The following is a 20,805-nucleotide window of genomic DNA, read 5'->3' as shown; positions in this document are numbered from 1 at the left end:
ATGTCAGGGGCAATTGTCTTGCTGGTGGTTCAGATGCCAGAGGGGCCAGCACTGTGCATAGCAGGTAAAACCACCGCCCATATGGGTGCCAGTTCAAGACCCAGCTGCTCCACTTCCCATCCAGCTCTCTGCTATGGCCTGGGAAAGCAGTGAAAGACGGCCCAAGTCCTTGGGCCCCTGCACCTGCATGGGAGACCAGAAGAAGCTCCTGGCTCCTGGCTTCGGATTGGCCCAGCTCCGGCCATGGTGACCATTTGGGGACTGAGCCAGTGGGTAGAAGACCTTTCTCTGTCTCTCGACTCTCAAATAAATCCATAAATAAATACATTTTTAAATTATTTTTTAAGATTGAGAAGGGCTAGGGGAGGAGATAGAGGGCAGTTGAAAGAGTTCCCAAACATGGTTAGATCCAAGGGCTGATGTCTAGTGTTCCACAGCACAGCTGGATGCCTGTAGTTCAGGGTGGCACATTTTTATCTTATAAAGAACTGGAAAGGAGGAGCTAGAAGCCTCCAAGCGGGGAACGAGGAGAAGCAGATGGGGATGCTGATCTGATTGACCAGTATGTGCTGTGCACATATTTCAAAATAGCACACTGGGGGCCAGCGCTTTGGCGCCTGTGGTGCCAGCATCCCATATGGGCACCAGTTCAAATCCCGGCTGCTCCAATTCTGATCCAGCTCTCTGCTATGTCCTGGGAAAGCAGTAGATGGCCCAAGCCCTTGGGCCCCTGCACTGGTGTGGGAGACCAGAAAGAAGCTTCTGGCTCCTGGCTTCGGATCAGCTCAGCTCAGCTCCAGCCATTGTGGCCAACTGGGGAGTGAACCAGTGAATGGAAGACCTCTCTCTCTCTCTCTTTCTCTCTCTCTCCTTCTCCTCTCTGTGTAACTCTTTCAAATAAATAAATTTTTTTAAAAAAAGAATGTTTAAAATATTTACATTGAACAAAAATGTCCCTGTTTCTCTGAAATACTCTGAAATGTTTTGCAATTCCTGAGTGTTCATCAGATCGTACACACTTTAGCCCTACCTCTTCCTATTCGTGATACCATTATAGTAGAGCTCTAAAATTCCAATTTCCAATTGTTCACTGTTGTTATACGGAAGCACCGTTTATTTTGTGAATTGATCTTTTAAATTACCACCTTGATGAACATATTTACTACTTCCAGGAGCTGTTTTGAAGATTCTATTACATTTATTTCCTTGATGGTACCGATCACGATCATCTGCAGATACGTTTTACCTTTTCTGTTAATTGCACGGTACAGAGTCTTCGCCAGCAGGGCTGGGAGCTGGATCAACAGCAGCAGGTGGAGAGGTCCGCGGGGTCCTGCTACAGATGCGCTGGGACGCGGGATCGGGCTTGGCGTTGAAAGGTCGTGAGCTCCTCGGGAGAGGGGCGACCTGTGCTCGGCCACGCAGCTCCCACCCCGGGTCCCTGCGTCCGGCGGTGCTCCCTGGCCACTGCCGCCGCCCGCACCCCGGAGTCGGGAGCTGCCCTCTGAGCTCTGTCGGCGAGCCCCGGGAAGTCCGCTTCCCGCAGAGTCTGGCTTCTTCAATCCCAGCGTGGACTGAACGAAGGGACACGGCTGGAGCCCCAGCACAGAGCAGAAGTCTTTACAGCGGCGGAGGCCGTGATGGGGCGGGAGGGGCCGGCACTGTCCTGTCCCCTGCTCCGGACGGACAAGGGACAAAGGCAGCGCCCTGACGACCGAGAAGCAGCCCATGCCATAACCCCACAAATGGGGAGCCAGTGGCCAGGGGTGCTGACCTGAACCACACAGCCGGGGGACACTCCGGAACCCTGGCTGGGGCCACCGCCGCTGCATGTCTCTGCTCCTGGGCCTTGGGAACCCTCCTGGGACTGCGGCCTCGCCTGTCCCCGCCTTCCACTGGCTTTCTCCCGTCCTGGCTCCGGGCCTTGAACCCCGCTGGGCTGAGATGAGCTCCCGGCACGGCCGCCGCCTGCCACGCACCCCGCAACCCTGCTCGCAGCTAACCCCGGGAGCCAGACTCGCCCGAGCCCTCCTGAGGTCCAAGATTTCCCGATCCGAGCGGCCGCGGGGCTCGGGCCGTTGCGCTTGCGTCCGCCAGAGGGCGCGGTCGGCCCGCGGAGCCGGGCGCGGGAGGCCGGGGCGCAGAGGCGCGGCCTGGGGACTTCGTCACAGGCCCACGGAGGAGACCCAGCCGCCTCCAAGGTGCACGTTTGGGAAAGGAGAACAAGAGGCCGAGGAGAGCGCTGTTCCTGACGCTTTTCCTGCTTACAGTGTTTGGCGAGCGCAGAGTCGCGCCCTGTGTGTTGCAGGACAGGACAGAGAGGAGTCATTTTCATCTCCTGGCCGACAGGTGCCCAGCAGGTGTGTGGCCCAGCAGGGTTGCTGCTGGACAGGCAGGCACTCCTAATCCGAGTCCCATCCAACTCCCTGCTGATGCGCACGCTAGGAGGCAGCGGGTGATGGCTTGGGCCCCTGCGCTCACATGGAGGACCTGGATGGAGCTCCTGGCTCCTGGCTCTGGCCTGGCCCAGTCCTGGCTGCTGAGAACATCGGAGGAGTGAAGCAGCAGGATGGAAGATCCCTGCCTGCCTTGCTCTGCCTTTCAAATAAAGTGAAAAATAAATAACTTCTTTAAAAAAAAAATAAAGACAAGACAGGTACCACCAACTATGCGAAATCGGGGGGGGGGGGGTAAGGGCTCTAAGACAGGAGGGCGAGGGTGGGGGGAGCCCAGGGCCTCGGCTGGGGGAAGGAGACCTGGGGAGGGGGCAGTTGGGGGGGGGAAGCTGAAGGCAGGGAAGCATTTACCACCAGCATCGCGTGCCAGGGACTTCAGAAAGTGCATGGGAAAATGGAATTAAAAGGTAAGTTCATTTGGGTGCAAGAAATTTTTGAGATCTATGCATAGATTTTTTTCATGAACTTTTTGAAGATCACTGCATAGACATGGGTCTCAATTTTCTTTTGCACCAAAATCAACTTATCCTTTAATTTTTTTCCATAAACTTGAAGAAATGCCTATTTATTTTCATCTACTTTAAAGGCAGAGCGACACAACCACACAGTTAGACACACACACACACACACAGAGAGAGAGAGAGAGAGAGAGAGATCAAAATGCCTGCAATAGCCAGGAGCCAGGAACTCCATCCAGGTCTCCGAGGTGGGTGGCAAGGCCCCAGCACTTGAGCCGTCCTCTGCTGCCTCCCAGTGTGCTTTAGCAGGGAGCTGGATCTGAAGTGGGAGCCGGGACCGGAACCCATACTCTGATGTGGGATGTGAGTGTCCCAAGTCAGGGCTTAACCGGCCACACCCCAATGCCCGTCCCTTCCATAAATCTTTTAGAAGAACCTAGTGGACTCTGAATTCACACAGTCGTGGTTATACATTTTGTTAGGCCGGACTGACTGTTACTGGAAACGAAAATAACATCCCAGCCCTCAAGCCCTAGCTTGCTGGTCCTGAAAAGTGAATCAGATGCAGAGAGGGCCTAACCGACTGTCCAGTCGGATCAGTCACGCTGGTCACTGACCAAATGTCCATGGGGCACCTGCAGAAACAGTGGCTCCTCCTGGTATAGGTGTCACGGAACTGTCCCCCGGGGAACACCAATGCACCTGTGTGGCTGTCTGTGTCAGGAGAGAAGAGGTAAAATACACAAGTTGAGGAGCGATGGGTCTTTTTCTTTTAAAGACTCTCATCACAAAACGGCCTAAGGAAGAACCCTATCAACAGCCTGGTCCCCCTGAGAAGGTTATATTAGTTAGTATAGTGTACACTGAGTGTACTTATAAAAATGCCCATTTACAGCAAGTGGGTTTACAGAAATCTTGCTCCCAGGGGATTACAATGTGATTGGAGTTATTGTCGTTAAATGGTGTGCACTGGTTCCAGTGTGAGCAGTGGAGGAGGCAGTGAGTTTAGGAGACTGGGGTTTAGGCCTCTATTCTGTGTGTGCTTCTTCGGAAAGTCAGTTAACTTCTTTGACTTTCCTCATTTAACAGAGGATTTTATCACAAGAAAACTATGGACACGGCGATCTCCTAGACCCTGCAGAGAGTGACTCACATGTGGTTCAGTTCTGTGTCCAAATACCTCCTGGGTGCCGCCTTGGCTCTGGAGTAGCTTTAAGGCCCCGAGGGTCCCATGAGGCTGGGCCTGTGGCAGGGTGTGGGAGCTCTGGTAGCCAGGAGCCGTGAGAGTATGCAGGACTCTCCTCCTAGTCTGCCCATCTTCCGTGTGCAGTGGCCCAGGGCCAGTGGCGGAGGTTGAACGGTCCCACTCTTTATCGGTCACTTAGCGTGTGCTACCCCGAATCACCTCCCTGCACCAGTTACTGGACAGCAGCATGGACGGCCGTCTCCAGTGTCATTCCCCAAGTAGCACTGGCCCTTCCCAGCCCGCTGTGGTTGGAGGAGGGGTCGCAGGCCAGCACGAGTGATGCTCAGCTTCCAGGTGGCCATGGAATCGCCTGGCTGAGCCCCTCCAGCTGCGCTTTCGCTCCTTGCCTAGGACCAGCCATGCTCCGGCACGTGGCTTGGCAGTTGGCCTGCAGGCAGGAATCAGCATGGAACAGACGAGGCACCCAGCTCCCAGCCGACCTGCACAGACTAACAGCGTGTGTGAGCGAGACCTTTGCGATTTTAATACCGCAGGATTTGGGATGTACTGGCTACAGCAGGACCATCCAGGCCATCTCAACTACTCAAGGGTCATTGTGTGCCAGCATTTTTGTTTTCCCGCTGCTCCAAATGGCATAACACTAAAAATGTGAACTATAGTAGGAACCGTCCAATTGCTGTTTGTTGTCCCGAGAGCACCTGCTGTAGTGTCAGTGCATACAGGTACGTAGTTAAGATCCCTGGGCTGATACACATCTTAAAATCCCAAGAAGCGGCCCAATATCTGAATCCAAGAAGATGAGGTATGGGATAGTGTTTTCCATAAGGGGCCCGGGAGTATGGGGCTTGGAAGGAAAGGACACCAGGCCATCTCCTTCCTGCATGTTTGTGAGCTCCATGGGGCCACCTCTGACCCCTCTATCTCCATGCAGGTGTAACAGCAGCTTGGCCTCTGAGTCACCAGCAACAAGCCAGCAGGCCTGGGGCAAAGTAAGCAAGCAGCTAGGGCTGGGCTGGGGCAGGGCTGTGTCACCCGGCTGCAGTATATTCCGCCCTGACCCAGGTGTTGAACTCTGTTCCCGGAGCATGTGTGGAATGTCTGACAGGTGCAGGCCAGGCAGACCTCTGCAGCAGGCCCTCGGCATTCTGCAAAGGGCCATGTGAGCCCAGAGCCCAGTAGCAGGGCCATGAATACTGGCATGCAGGCAGGAATTACTGATTGCTGTTTTACCTTCTAAGCCACCCCTGGTCTGGCTTCCATTTGCACTTGAAGTGGAGCAGGCGGTATTTTAGACTCCCAGCCCCTACCCGCCCTGGGTGAGCATAAAGGTTTTCCCACCAACAAGATGGCATCTGGCATCTGGCATCTTCACGGTGTGCTTGGGGAAGATCTGTTTTCATCTGGCCGAATTTGAGAGTATGAAGGTGACAGATTTGTTTAGAAATAAGGAAGCAGTTGGGGCCAGCACTGTGGCGCAGTAGGTTAATCCTCTGCCGGTGGTGCCAGCTTCCTGTATGGGCACAGGTTCTAGTCCTGGCCACTCCTCTTCTGATCCAGCTCTCTGCTGTGGCCTGGGAAAGCAGCAAAAGATGGCCCAAGTGCTTGGGCCCCTGCACCCGCATGGGAGACCCAGAGGAAGCTCCTGGCTTTGGTCAGTGCAGTTCTGGCAATTGCAGCCATTTGGGGAGTGAAGCAGCGGAAGGAAGACCTTTCTCTCTGTTTCTCTCTCTCACTGTAACTCGACCTCTCAAATAAATAAATAAAATATTGAAAGAAAAAAAGCAAGCAAGCAGTAAGGATAGGAAACCAGCAATGTGTGCATGAAGAGTACCAGAGCTCTCGCCTTTTTATGAAGAAAAACATTCATCGAACACAAAATGGGTGTTCTGGTTGGCCCCATCTCTTAACATCTGCATCTGGAGAAACCTGTAATAGGAGGGAGCCGGGCCTTGCTCACCTGCAGACAGCACAGAGGCAGGTGCTGCCTTCCTGGACCCTGACCCAGGCTGCAGGGAGACAGTGTTGGAAGCTGGAAGGTTATGTTTGAGACAGTTGCCAACAGGCAATGACCTCTACTTCATGTATTTGGCAGTCTTGCCTTGGGGAGGGAAGGGGTGGAAATATCACATGCAAAAAGTTCAAGTTCAGTGTGTCCTTAATTCTAAACATATGTCCTGCTTAGTACACTAAAAAGGAGGGATTCGGGTCAATGTTTTTCAATCCAACCTACTTCGATTTGCATGCAAGACAGGCCGCACTCAGAGCCAGCGGAGGGAAGGTATGCCACACTAAGTAGACCAGGAGCCCTAACTTCACAAACTTCTCGACTTTCTAGACCTCCAACACGCTTCACAAATGGAGCACCCAGCTCCTATACGGAGATGCAAGGGGTGCCATGAGCTCAGCAGCTTAAAAAATATTTTAGTACAATACTTAAAATTATTTAAAATGTGCACAGTGTGTTCACCCTGGCTTCTTATATTAACTTTTATTTTTTATATGCATCGCATCAAAGTGCTGAGCTTCTTGGTGCCTTTACCGTTTGTCTCTCAAGAATCTCTGGGTCACCTCCCTCCCAGGCTGGCCCTGCCTTTGAGTGCATTTGCAGAAGACGAAGCCCCACTTGCTACCCGGGAGAAAAAGCGCAAGAACAGATTGGTGGAACCCAGAAGCAGAGGAGGAAAACACTGCAATGAGCAAAAGAGATAAAAATTAAACAGCAAAGAACTGACAGGCACGGCCAGCTGGTGGGAGTGGCCACAGCAGGCGCAACTCTGGGAGCCTGAGGTTTTTCATGGGAATGGTCTCTGTAGTGCCTAAGGTTGCATGGGAGTCCCTAGCTGCCCGATCAGCCGGCGGGGCTCCAGGAAACTTCCAGTAAGCGGCTGCAGGCATCTGCTACCAAAAGGCGACGCCTGCCACGAAGGCCTTGGGACTTTTCTGATGGTTTGGGGACCCGTGTGCCACCTGTCCTTGTGCTTCCATTGTTTCACACACTGCCTCCTTCCTCACCTCCAAGCCTTTGAAAGCCTCTACGGCGACAGGCAAATGATAACTTTGTTGCTACCCAGGAAAAAAGGGACTGGGAGGCAGGTTTTGAATTTTGCTCTGCACTACCCAGACACTCGGCTCGCCGTGATCCCCACGAAACCGGACCCCACCGGACACCCAGGCGAGGGCGGTGGTTTCCTTTCCACGCTCGCAGAACGCCCCGGCCCCAGGTGGCGGCTACCCCTTGAGCCCAAGTCCCAGCTGGGCCGCGCCCCGGCCTCCGCGCTCCCGGCTCCGCCCTCCCAGGTTCCCGGTCCCCGGCACGGGCAGTCCCCGCCAGGCCACCCTCCCCGCGCCGACTCCCGCGGAGGACGTCCCTCCCCCGCAGCCCAGAGCCCGGCCCACGTGACCAGTGGCCGCCGCGGCTCCCGGCCAGGGTTGAAAGGTTAGGGAGCTGCCCCCTAGGGCGCGCCCCGCTTCCCGCAGCCCGCGCGGCCGACCCCGGCCCCCGCGGGAGCGCAGACGCGGCCGGCGTACAGCGGAAGAGTCACTTTGGCAAAAGTAAACAGACAATACAGACGGGCCCGGGACGCTGCCAAGCTTTCACTTGTCCAAGAGTTCCCGCAGCTTGTGCAGTCCTGGGTAGGTCCCGAAGCGGGAGGCGTCCCCCGAGAAGGGGACCACAACGACCGTGTTGCAAACGCACCGCAAGCCGGGCTCGGCTTCCGCCCCTCGGCCGCCGCAGAGTCCCGGGACGCAGGGGCAGCCAGGCCGCTCCGCAGGCCGCTCCTGCCGGCCGCTGCCCGAGCGGGGGCTGGGGCTGGGGCTGGGGGCGGGCCCGGGTCTTTCGGGGCTACGGGGCCACGGGGCCACCGCTACTCCCCAACCTAGGCTCCAAGAGACAAGCTGGCCGCAGGGGCTCCGAGGAGTGAGCGGCCGCTCCCGTCCCGGCCGGGGCCACAGGGCCGATCCAGAGCGCGCGCGGCACCGCGCCCCGCTCAGGCCGCTTCCCCCAAACCCGACGCGGGGTCCCCGCCCCGCTCCCCACCCGCCGCCGCCTCCGCGGCCCGGGCCGGCTGGCCCGCTCGCTGCCGTTCTGGGCTCGGCTCACTTTCCCGAATTGCTCCCCCAACCGGCAAAACTTTCTATTTCCCCAAGCACTGGTGCGCGCGCGCGCGCGCGTACACACACACACACACACACACACACACACACACACAGACACGCGCGCACACACACTGACGTCTTTTGCGCATTTCCTGCATTAGAGGAGGCAGCGGCGCTCGCACACCGACCGAGGGAGAGCAGAGACCGCGGGGCGGAGCGGACTGGCGGGCGGCGAGCGAGTGGCGGCCCAGAGCGGGGACGCGGGCTGCGGGCGCGCGGGCGCCGGCGCCCGGGAGGTGGGGCCGCGCCGAGTCGCAGTCCGGCCCCGCCGCCGCGCCGCGCACCGCCCGGAGCTGAGCCGGCCTGCGCCCCGAGCCCCAGCGCAGCCGCCCCGGCTCCCGCGCCCGCGCGGATGTGAGATTCCGGGCTCCTGGCGCCTGCTGATAGCCGGCTGCGGCGCGGCGCTGCTTGGCCCGGGAGGCGGTGGCCGGGCTGGCCATACGGCTTGTGGATTTTTTCCCCCTTCTTCTTCTTCTTTTTTTTTTTTTTTTTAATTTGGCTCGGAGGAGGACCATTTCCTCTCGACATGCATCCCTCCGGATAGACTGAACATCCCTGGGTCCACCCCCGCCCCGCGCGGTCAGAGGCAGGCGCTTGGGTGCACGAAGAGGATCCGGGTTGAAATCTGCGCCCCCGGCTCGCGTCCCCGCCCCGGCCCGGCCCCCCCTCCCCCTCCCGGAGTCGAAATTTCCCGGGATTATGTTTCGGAAAGGTAGGTGAGCGCCGGGCGCGGCGCCCGCTCCGCGCAGCCCGGACCCCGAAGCCGGCCCGGCGGCCCGCAGACAGCCGGCTCGTCTCCTCTGCTGGAGGTGCCGCCGGTGGCTGGCGGGAGAGACTCCGGCACGGACGTTCCCGGCTCTCCCCGTCGTCGCCGCTTTCCGTTAGGAACCCGGCGAGGAAATACATGTCCTCGCTGAGACTCGCCCGCGCCGGGGGGCAGCGCCACAAGGTGTAAGGAGTGTGCGGGGTGGGGCGACAGGGGCCCCCGAGGTCCCCGCCGTCCGTTCTTCACCCCTGTCATCCCCGCCCCGACCATGGTAGTGTTCAATGGCCTGCTGAAGATCAAAATCTGCGAGGCCGTGAGCTTGAAGCCCACAGCCTGGTCGCTGCGCCATGCGGTGGGACCCCGGCCGCAGACTTTCCTGCTCGACCCCTACATCGCCCTCAACGTGGACGACTCGCGCATCGGCCAGACAGCCACCAAACAGAAGACCAACAGCCCGGCCTGGCACGACGAATTCGTCACTGATGTGTGCAATGGGCGCAAGATCGAGCTGGCCGTCTTTCACGATGCCCCCATCGGCTACGACGACTTCGTGGCCAACTGCACCATCCAGTTCGAGGAGCTGCTGCAGAACGGGAGCCGCCACTTCGAGGACTGGGTGAGTCCCGGGCCTCCCCGCCCGGGAACCCGGTGTGGGATCCCCGTGATTGCTGGGGAGGAGAGAGAGAGAGGGAGAGAGAGGGAGACAGAGAGGAAGATGAGACTTCGGAAGAGGCTTCAGCCCTCTGCTCGCCGTGTTGCCCTCCAGATGGCGGGGGCTGGCCAGAGCTTGCCAACTGGGAGAGCCCCAGTGCGCTGGTGCTGAAGGCTGGCCGAGGACCCAGCGCGTGGTGGACTGGCCAGTGTGTGATTGTGCGTGGGTGGGTCCCTCCGTCCTTGGAGAAGCACGTGGAGCCTGAGACTGAAGGCTTCTTGCTGGTCCTGGCTTTGTCCTGCGGTAGCCTTCCAGTGAGCACTTGGTTTATTTTTCCCTCTGGGAGAACGCCTGCTTGTTTTTCTGCTCCTGCATGGTGGTCAGCTCATTTTCGGCCAGACAAGGAGAAAAACGTGTTCTCAGGATGTCCCCTTGAGGGTCCCAGACACATGAGCCCAGCTGGTTTTGCCCAGTGCATTGCCCATCCACCTAGAATGAATTGTGTTTTAGACATGGTTCTGCTTGTAGGTCTTTGCAAGTCAATGCTTTGCGTCTTAAAGTTACATCGTTGCCTTGAGTTGCTGTGCAGTGAAATACTGTTTGCCAAGTCTGAGTTAATTGATTACATTGTCAAAATATTAGGGACTTGGAAATAGGCCTTGTCAATGTACTGTAAACCAAATGCATACCTTGGCCCTCAGACAAGCAGAGAGAAGCAAGCTTGGTTTTGAGCTGTTCTTGGAGAGAAGGTGTTGCGTTAGGAGATGGAATTCTGCATTTTCAGGTTGGTTACGTGGGTCTGCTAAGAGCAGCTGTTGCTGTGGATGTGAATGGTTTCAGGGTGCTTTGGTCTACACACAGAGAGAGGTTCAGAGATGGAGATGGAGAGGAATCACTTTCTATTGAAAAAGCACTCTGTGAGTGCCCCAGGGGTCAGAGGTTGCACCTGACTCACCTTGGGGTATCACCTTCCCTCCTTTTTGCAAGGACGTGGAGTTTCAGGGGGAAATAGGAAAAAGCCTGTTCTTTTTCTGCTCATGGCTGTGATGTAGTCTGCCTGAAACCATGGTTACGGGGCTCACAGGGAAGCGCCAACAAGTACAACCCTGGGAGATTTGTGGCTTCCACTTAGGGAAGCAGGCAAACCTTCGTGGCATTCCCAGAGAGCTCAGTGGCATCCCGTGGCATCTCACAGGTGCCTGCACCCGAGGCCCCTTCATCCCCAGCCACCTTTCCCTTTGCCTTCTCTCCTGTAAGCAGTGCGTGTCGGGGAAGCTGATGGGATTGCTCATTTCATAGCCAGACTTCAACACTAACAGCTGTGAGTTTGAAACTTGTTGTTTTTGTTCAGGAAGGGGCAGGGGAAAAAAATCGAAAAGCTAAAACCCCTTGACTGTAGTATCAAGGAGCTGGGGACCTTCTGCAGAGAGCAGGGGACATGACCAGCCGCCCTGCGTCTGTGCACGGAACAGGCAGTGGCTGGTGGCACTGTGTCTGCGCATTGCTGGCAGAGCTTCGTGGGACCCACTGCCCACACTGGACACATCAGGGTACCCCTACCCCCTTTCAGCATGCCCAGTGAAGCATGCCGTGGGAATTACTTGCTTGATTATCCTCCTGTAAGATTCTCAAATTCACACTGGACTTGGCCATAGACCAGATCATCCAGTGCACAGGCAAGTTTTACAGGCAAGGTCACTGAGTTCCAGAGGAGCTAACTGGAGATAGCCAAGGTCACATGGCAAGCAAAGGTGGATTGGAAGTAGGGTCCCCACCTCCTCTTACCTCCCACTGCAACCCATCTGGCTTCCCGGTCTATTTATTCTCCCTGCAGATTCATGTGCTGTGTCCATGACATTTTTATTGTGCATGATAACTTCAAGTGCTTTCAAAATCATTATCTCTTTTGCCTGATAGCAAGTGTGAGTTAGGTATGACAGCTATTGCACGTATTTTAAAACTTGAGACACAGAGAAACCCGAAGTCAGAGAATCAAGGAGAGGAGCGGTGCTTATTACTCATCTGGTATTGTTTTTCCTGGAGAAGGCTGTGGCCACTTGACCCAGAGACCAGTGGCAACTGGGCTGAGTCAGGGCACCTTTTCCATTCCCATCATCCAGGGCCCGCCCACAGCATGACACCTGTGGATAGAATCGGCTGGGCTCAGGCCTCGGTGCTCCTTACCTGGAAGGAACAAAAAGACACACCCTGTCTTGGGTGTGGCTACCAAATCTGGCCTGAAGTAAGGAGAAGTGCAGGGCACGAAACAGGTGCTTCTACCCCTGCCAGGGAGCCTGTCATTCCACTCAGGTTTGGATTCATGGAGCTTCCGTTCTGCGCTAAGCTCCACTGGTTGGAGGTAATTCAGAGGTGAAAGGCCATGGATTACTCTCCAGGGGCTTTCATTTCACTAAAGGAATGACACCAAAGCAGATCCACTTAAGTAACATTTAGATTCCAAATGAGGAGAACCATAAGTGTGTTAAAAGAGTTCAGAAAGGTCATGTACTGAGAGAGCCTGGAGGAATCCTGAAGGGCTCCTAGAAGGAGGCGTGAACTGGGCAAGAAAGAGTAGATACCATTTGAAGAGGAACCCACAAGAGGAGGCAGTGCTTAGGCATGGACGCGGCTGGGATAAAGGCAGAGAGTACCTAGGTCAGGGCTGGAGAACACACAGGCAGGGCTGAAACTGAAGGCACCGGAGAGAAATTCCCAGGTACTCGAGGTTTCCCAGATTGAAGACTTTTTTTCTAAGGATGGTCTGTGCTGTTTACTTGATATTTAAAAAAAAAAATTTGATTCTTATTTTCCACTTAATCCTTTATTAAGCTCTACTCTTGATAATACCACAGGTTTGAATATTAGATCTGATTTTTCTTTGTTCCCAGGGCTCTTAAAAACAAAAAAAAATTCATCCCAGGTGCCCCTGAACAGCGTTTGTGATACAGGGTTCAGGTTTTGGACACACAGGAGTGGAGAAACTTTCGGAAACTGAGGCGGATCTCAAGTGTTTAAAAGCCAGGCTGAGATAATGATTCTCCTGCTAATGACAACTATTTCAGCTGTGATGACAAAGAGGGTTGCCTGAGAGAAGGCGCATTACAAAGAACAGGAGAGATTTCTCCAGTGCTTACAGCGGAATCCATTATCACAGCGTTGCGGTGGCTAGGTTTTCCAAGAACTAGCTAGATCATGATGCCTCTCAGATCTCGGTGTCCTCTCAGATCTCGGTGTGCACAGGTGTCACTAGGGGAAGATCTCCAAAGTACGGGTCCTCTGGCTTCATGTTCAGGGCTTTGGGCCCTGTGGTTTGGAGTGAGCCCTGGGCATCTGCACTGATGGTGAGTTGTCCCAGGGATTCTGACCAGACCCTCCTTGCTTTGAGAGGTATAGGTTAGGAAGGAAATTGCCAGCAGGGGAGGTGCCAGATAATTAATGGATCATATTTTCATAACAGAATTGTCTTGCAATTTTATAGGAGAGTGTGCTCATTCCTAAGGCGAGGTTGGTAAGGATATGTGTGTGGACCAGGAGTACGGGCAGGCACTGGGGGAGCAGCGGCTGACTGCGTGCCGGCTGGAGTGGCGTTTGCGTCTGGGAAAAGAGCTCGGGAGAGGGCTTCCAGGGCTGCCTGCAGGTGCCAGCTGGCCGGCCCCTCCGCTGCTGCCTCCTTGCTTCTCATACCAAGCTCAGTTGCCCCTTTGTTCTGCAGCCAGAGCCCTGCAGACATCTTTGGTCTGTGTCCGTCTCCCGGTCTCCTGCTTTATCCTGTAGCAGAGCTGCTCATGGAACAGTGGTGATGAGAGCGGTGGCTCCCCAGACAGGCTGTGGGCACAGCTCTGGGGCCAGGTTGCCTGGGTTTGAACACCGTGTCTACTTTTGTGAACTTTGGTGAACAATGTCACCTTTTTAATGTCTGTTTCTTCCTCTACAAAACGCGGGTGACAGTACAAGTCCCTATCTATAATGGAATGGGGTTCCTGTGGGGATTAAATGAGTTAATCTGTGTCAAGTGCATAGACCAGAGCTTGACCCCTAGTAACTGCTTAGTGGGTGATTAACTTCTGCAGTTGTCATGTTGTGTCTCCTACACCTAGCATGGGGCTGGCCCCAGAGAGGTTTCCTACTGAACTGATTATTATGCAGGCCCGGAAGAAGCACATTTTGCATGGGCTGCCAAGTAGTACTCTTCAGCCCTGTGGTCTCATTTGACAAGAAGTTTCCAAAGTGGCCCATGGGCGGGGCTTCTCAAATGAATGGCATATCTGGTGAACCAGGGGAAGGGGCCCAGAGGTGAGGCCCTGGCCTGTGGCCCACCAGGATTGCGTAGGGGAGGGTCTTATGACACAAAGGCACAGCTCCCCAAGATGTTTGGCCTCTGGGGTCTCTGTAGGAGCCTGGGGCTCTGGTGGTGAGGTTCCACAGGATCCCTGCTGAGCCACACCCTGTGGGGCTGGGCCGCAGGTTGCTGTAATTGCCCAAGGGCATGGTGCTGTCTTCAGGACTCTGGAAATCTCAGAATCTCTAAAGCCTCCAGGTATCCGAGGAGTGAGTGGGAAGGGTTTGCAAAGGAAGAGAGAAAGGCTTGGGAGGGTCTACCACACCCCCTCTGTGGGCGGCTCCTCCTTGACCTGGTCCTCCACAGATGTGCCTGAGCTCCTACATTCCATGTTGCTCCCATTGGATGTACTTAGCAGGGGGTTATGTAATAATTCCCCTGTGGTGCTATCTCACACCGCCTCTTAACATTGATGGGGCCAGCAGTCCTAACCCTGTGTCCTGACACCAGGTGGAGTTAGGAACATTTGGGGCCCTCAGTGGCGAGTCCCAGCCATCGGATACCTCTTCCACTCACTGTTGTATCCCTTTGGGCGTGCAATACGGGCTCTTAAAGCTGCTTCTTCATCTACAAAATGGGGATGGCTCTTACCTTTCAGAGTTGTGAGAATTAAATAAGGGATCTTTGTAGCGCTCTTACCAAAAGCTCTGGCTACGATATATTTCAGAAATTTTATTATTAATACTTGGACGTGTATTGTATGTGCTCTTGGTTTTAGAATCTTAAATGTATGGTATAGTGAGATATTTCTCTCACTGGCTTGTGAATGTATTCATATGAAAAGTCTTACATAGTCTAAAAATAAATTTAATTTAGTTACACTTCTAAAATAGCCTTTTTGAAAATAATAGGATTATTTGAAATGAGATTATTTTGGGAAGTCTAGGAATTGTGGCCATTGTGGCCAAAGGTTAATTATTTATTGAAGCATATGAGTAATTTGAAATAGGGATATTTGGGAGCTGGTATTTTAGTTATATCTTGTCAATTTCATCTGGTTTCTTGAATTTAAATAAATTCCTGATGCTACTGACTCTAAATCCCTCATTTCAGCCCATACCCACCCTTGAACTCTAGAACTCAGATAAAGGTCAGATAAAGGGCTGCCTGCTTTCTCATCATTGCCATCTGACTGTGAAAAGGCATCTCAAACTCAGTGCATCCAGTGTGGCGTACCCGTTCCCCTCTGCTCAGAAACAGCAACTCTGTCCGTCCACTTAGCCTGGCCAAAACCTTCTCATTGTTATACATCTCATATCTAGCACATCAGCAACATCTGTTGTTTCTGTCTTCAAAATATAGGCCAGAGGCTGGTACTGTGGCACAGTGGATGAAGCTGCTGCCTGTAGTGTGGGCATCCCATATTGGAGTGCCAGTGCGAGTCCTGGGTGCTCTGCTTCTGGTTCAGCTCCCTGCCTATATGGCAGTGCAGCAGGGCAAGGTCAAAGTACTTGGATCCCTGCCACCCCTGTGAGAGACCTGGATGGAGTTCCAGGCCCCCAGCTTCAACCTGGCCCAACCCTGGCCATCGTGGTCGTTTGAGGGAGTGAACCACAAATGGAAGGTCTCTTTCTCTCTGTTTTTCCCTACTTCTCTGTAACTCTGCCTTTCAAATCAATCAATCAATCTTTACACACACACATACACACTCTGGCCTAAGTCACTGTCATCTTATTCCAATGGCCTCCTAACTGGCTTCATTTTGCTCCAGTCTGCTCACAAATCTCTCAGCTAAAAACCCAAGTCCTCACCATAACCCACAAGGCCAACACAGTCAGGCGTCCTATTGTGCCCTCTCTGACACTGTCACCTCCTTGTTCATTCCTCTCCAGCCATATGGGCCCACTACATACCCTTGAAACATAGCATGCTCTGTCTTCAGCCATTGCACTGGTTCTCCTAGCACTGAGAGGACAGGAACAGACTGTTAGAACTCACTGACATCTCAGCAGAATCAAAACTCCGAAGGGAAGGTGATTGCGCTCCATACTCCTGTGATCGGCGCAGTGCCGGCCGTGAAAGGAAGACCTTTCTCTCTGTCTCTCTCTCTCACTGTCTATAACTCTACCTGTCATATAAATTAAAAAAAAAAAAGGAGGAAGAGGAGGAAGAAGAAAAGGATACTTTATTTTATTAAAATCAGTGAGATTCCCTGAAGATGTCTTTATGGGAGAATGCTCTCTTGCTTCCATGTGACAATTTGCACTAAGCTAAAAAATCTCCGTCCATCAAATAAGAAGTTTCTCGAAGTAGGAGCTGTGTACCTGTGGGATACCCAGGGCCCGTGCAAGTGCTCTGGTGAGGGGAGAAGGAAACCTTCTGTGCCCTTCATTTACAGAGCTTAAAATCAAGTTTCAATTCTCATGAGGATTTGGGATAGAAACCCCTTTGTCTTTGGCAGCAAGAAGAAATGAAATGTCAAATTCCGGCACCTGAACTCCCAAAGCTCACTGAAACATGTGCCGAGCAAGCTTCCCGGGGTTTCACTTCAGCTGAAGGACTCCAGAGCAGGCCTGCAGTATTTTACATAAATGAACGCTACACTTGGCAAATGGTCTGTCCCGGTTCCTCAGGGCACATATGGGCTTGTTAAGCCATTACAGTCTGTTGTCATGCTAATCAGCAGGGCTGTACCTGTTTGAAATTTAGTTTTCAGGCAGCAATCGCGTGAAGTGGCCGAAAGTCTGTGCAGTGCTGGGATTTCTGAGAGGACGGGCGCAGACTGTCAGAACTCCCTGGCATTGCAACAGAACGGACACTTCAGAGCGAAGGTGATCACGCTCCATACTGCTGTGCCTGGGGGCAGGAGGAGGAGCCCACACCTGCCCCCAAACCCAAGTGCTGAAGTTAGGACCTCCCCTCTCCTGCTCCCTCCTGTCCCTTCCAGCGCACCTTCAAGCCACAGACAGGTAGTGGTGAGATAGTGAAAGTCACTTTTATTTGCTCACTGAGCTCCGGGCCTCCGGGACTGGATCAGACTACCGTGTTATCAGGCTCAAGCAGGGGTCGGGAGTCCTGGTCATTATGCTTACTGAGGAAGATCCCTGACTGATGCTGTGCCTGTCTTGCATGAATGGATTTGTTTGTTCTTCCAGTCCGCTCCACCTCTGGGTGCCAGTGCTCTTTCTCCAGACAGATAGATGCATCCTGTGAGCAGGAGGTGCCTCTTTCTTCCCCTCTGCAATCAGAGTAGGAGCCACTGAGGGGGTCCCTGTAACCCACTCACTCCTGGGTTGCCTGATTGAAAGGCTGCTTCTCTGGGGTGTGTCTTGTGAAGCTCAGCTGGGCCGCATTCTGTCATCCTACCGACTTCAGTTTTCCTCTGATGAGTCCATTGTCTGGAGCACTGCTGCAAAGAACCATGGTAGAACCCATAAAAGGTTCTAAACAGTGGGCAAAGTGGTGTATGCCTTCGTTGTTCTGCCTATAGTTTCATCCATGGAGCAAATATTTACTGAATGCCTTATATGCCAGGCACCAGGCCAAGAGCTGGTCCCTGCTCCCCTGGAGCACATAGTGTAGCAGGAAGCACAGTATTAATCTGGGAATAGCATCACTATCCTGGTCTAAAAACATTATCACTGAGAAGCAGGGGTTGTCATAATCTTTTCAGAACCTGGGGACAGTGGAACTTCAATTCTGCAAGGTTGGGTTGGCTAATACTTTGTCCTTTCCCAAGGACATATGCTAAGTGGGGAGTTCTATTAACTAGTGGTGTCAGACCTTGGATTCCAGTTTGTGAAATAGGAGTTAGAATAGTCTAGAATTTAGATGTTCTGGATCGTGTTACCATGACCCAGACTCAGCCATCAGCACCCTATGGTTTAGGCTCTTGATAGATGTTTGTTGTTCTCCATGAAGCCACGTCTTCTCTCCTCTGCAAAACTGTCAGCTTCCTGCTTATTCCTCCTTCATCCTTCTTTACTCCTGTGCTCAAAATCACACAGCTGTTTTTGATAGCTTACTTCTTTACCTTATGTTCAAGGCCCACATAAATAAAGAAATTTACTTAAAAAAATGAAAGCCTGTCTCCATATCATCGAACCACTCAAAGGATATCCTAAAAACAAACACGCAAGCAAGCAGAATTTCTGGAATGCAAGGCCTGTGAATCTGTCTCCATCCCTGGCACTGATGAGTATCCCAGCCGTTTCAGGTAGCTGAGAGCCCATCCGTCACCCGTCAAGGTTGGAGCGCATCATCAACCAGGGTTTGCCAGCTGCCTTTTAGGAAGTGGGAGCCTTACAGTGTTTCCAGGTCTCTGTGATCTCAGAGCTTGGGAGATGTTACGGAGTCCTATGCATGCTGGAGAATTAAAGACAATTAAAGACTTCAAGATGGTCAGTAGCAAAGGGAGTTGTGCACCCCTGCATAATTAGGTATTGCCTAAGCACATTTCATCATAGAATGATCTTAATGGGTGAAACCTTAAGAACCTGTGTTTTGTAGATCTGTTTTGAGAAGCGTTATAATTAGATAAAAGAGGAAATGGACTTTCCTCAAGTGAGCCGTTTGGGGAATCAAGATTAACACTCTTTTACAAAACAGTGAATCAGAGGAACTGTGGGAATTCACAGGAGAGGAGGTTCCTGCGAGTTCCGACAGAGGCTTCTTGGTAAGATTTTGAGCCAGGCTTGGAAGAAAATGGATCTAAATAGACCGATAAGGAGACCCTTCTAAACTGGGTGACGACAATAAAATATGTTAGAGAAGCAGTTTTTAGCATTTTGGGTTATGAGGAGTGGCAGGAGCCCAGTTCAATTAAAGTAGGAATGCAACCCAAAAATAGTTGCTTCATTAAAAAAAATTAAACGTCTATCCCAAGAAAGAGAGCAGTAGATAGAATGGGTAGCCATTCATTCATCTGCCCATGCTTCAGCCAGCCAGTCAGCTAGCCAGCTGTTCCACACACATATGTACTGAACACATCCTGTGTTCTAGGGACTTTTCTTGGAGCAAAATGTTAAGCAAAAGCACTCATGATTTTATTGAACTCTTGGCTATCAGGGGAATCTCTCCTGAGGACTCACCTCTGTCTCCTGTGCTGCAATGCCAGCTATTTTTTGTTTATTTCTTGGTAGATTGATAAGGATAGAAAATACTTTTGTAGAATCCTTCATGTAATTGAATGGTGGTGGTTAGTCCACATCCATGGATCTAAAAGAGTCATATGAGCTTTGGAATTAGTTCTGAGTTTGAATTTTAGCGTTATCAGTGTTGTCTGCATGATATCGGGCCAGTGTGTGCCGGTCTCCCCATCAGCAAACTGAGAATAATAGCCACCTAGCAGAGTTACTGCAGTTGGAGATGAGAAATATAAAAGTGCCTGGCTTACAGCAAGTTTCCAATAAATGGTAGCTGGCAGTTATTGGTGGTTATCTGCAATTAATATTTTTGCTAGATACAGGTAAAATTGTACTTCTGTCTTAAGATGTTGTTTGTGATGACCACCTGGGAGGTACTAGCAAGGTTTTTTCCGGCCTCTCTGAAATGAGCTAGCTACCAGGAGGCATTGGGATTGCTGCATTCCAGCGCCAGAACTAGAGTTCCATGCTTGGCCCTTCTTAGGCAGCTCCTGGCAGGGGAAGTGAGAGGAACATGGATTCCCTGCCCCCTGGATGACTTCTGCCCCAGTGGGGCAGCATCTGGTGCCTTGTTTCCTCTTGCAATTTTGGAAAGCTGAGAGCATTGCCTTTGGACCTGAACATCACCTGCATTAGCTGTGGGCCTCGTACGGAAACTGAAGTTTGAGTCTTCTTCTTCTTTTTTTTTTTTTTTACAGTCGGTTTTGCCCTGGTCTGTGTGTGCATCCCATTTCCTCTGGGCCAAAGTCTCTGAGTTCATTTACCTACAGTATGTGCCTTCTGTGCCCCTGGTGATGCACACCGGTTGTTCCGTTGTCCTGGCCTGAATTTGGGCAGTGTCCCGTGGTGCTCCATTTGGAGAGTGAGGTTTGGCTTTTGACCACGATGTCTGGATTGCTTGGGAGCAAGAAGGATTGAATCGCAGCTAGCCTCCTTGCTGTCTTCTTCCAGAGAACTCTACATTTACTTGTTAATCATCTGTAAAGACCTTTGCTCTTTAAGCTTGGAGTTTAGATAAGTTTCGCTCGAGTAACAAGCATACACGTGGCGGACGGCTCATCTGGCCGTCACTGAGGAGCGGTTCTCAGACGTTGCTTTCCTTCTCCTCTTCAGCCAGGCTCACCTACGTCCTTTTCTTCCTTCTAAGGAGTCCACCCAGGAGTGGGAGACCTGCTGCTTCTCTCGTGCAGCTTTGCGACTTCGAGAAAATTCAGTTAGCCTCCTCACACTTCTGTCGTCTCATTTATGCAAAGTGTTAATTAATCCTGTCGAGTGTCGGTGAGGATCAGGGAGGATCCAGGGAGGCGACAGTGCCTGGGCATTGAGCTATCACCTCCGGGCTCTGTTGAGCCACTGAGCGTCTGCAGGGCCACCACTTGTCTTTGGCACCCAAACTCCTTCTTTTGTGTTGTTTGCTGCTCCCGGGCACCTGTCCTGTTCTCTAAGGCTGGTGTTCCCAGGCGGAATACAGCACGCCCAGTTAAAATCAAATTTCAGATAAACTATGAATCCTTTAAAAAAAAGATAGGGTAAATATCGCACACTTATGCTATAAAATCATTTATTGTTTATTTGGAATTAAAATGAGCTGAGAAGAGCCCCCGTTTCCTGGCTGGCTAACGCCCTGGGCCACTGTTCCTACCACCCCGACTGTGAAACTTGTCCAGCGATAGATAGATCTGCTC

The 20,805-nt window shown here is 52.7% G+C and overlaps 1 protein-coding gene across 2 annotated transcripts in view; it reads left to right on the top strand.

The window, feature by feature from the left end:
- The first annotated feature begins 8,384 nt into the window (after window positions 1-8,384).
- PRKCE (protein kinase C epsilon) overlaps window positions 8,385-20,805 on the top strand; it is a 502,363-nt gene continuing 489,942 nt past the window's right edge. The window contains exon 1 of one of the 2 annotated variants that reach the window (XM_051828578.2): window positions 8,385-9,661. In XM_051828578.2, coding sequence (XP_051684538.1) covers window positions 9,314-9,661 — 348 coding nt within the window. In that variant the 5' untranslated portion in view covers window positions 8,385-9,313. 2 annotated transcript variants of the gene reach the window in all.

This window comes from Oryctolagus cuniculus, chromosome 2 (genome assembly GCF_964237555.1).
Source record: "Oryctolagus cuniculus chromosome 2, mOryCun1.1, whole genome shotgun sequence".
Taxonomy (NCBI): Eukaryota; Metazoa; Chordata; class Mammalia; order Lagomorpha; family Leporidae; genus Oryctolagus; species Oryctolagus cuniculus.
Note: the sequence above shows the minus strand (reverse complement) of the source record. Positions and strands in the feature narration are given on the sequence as shown.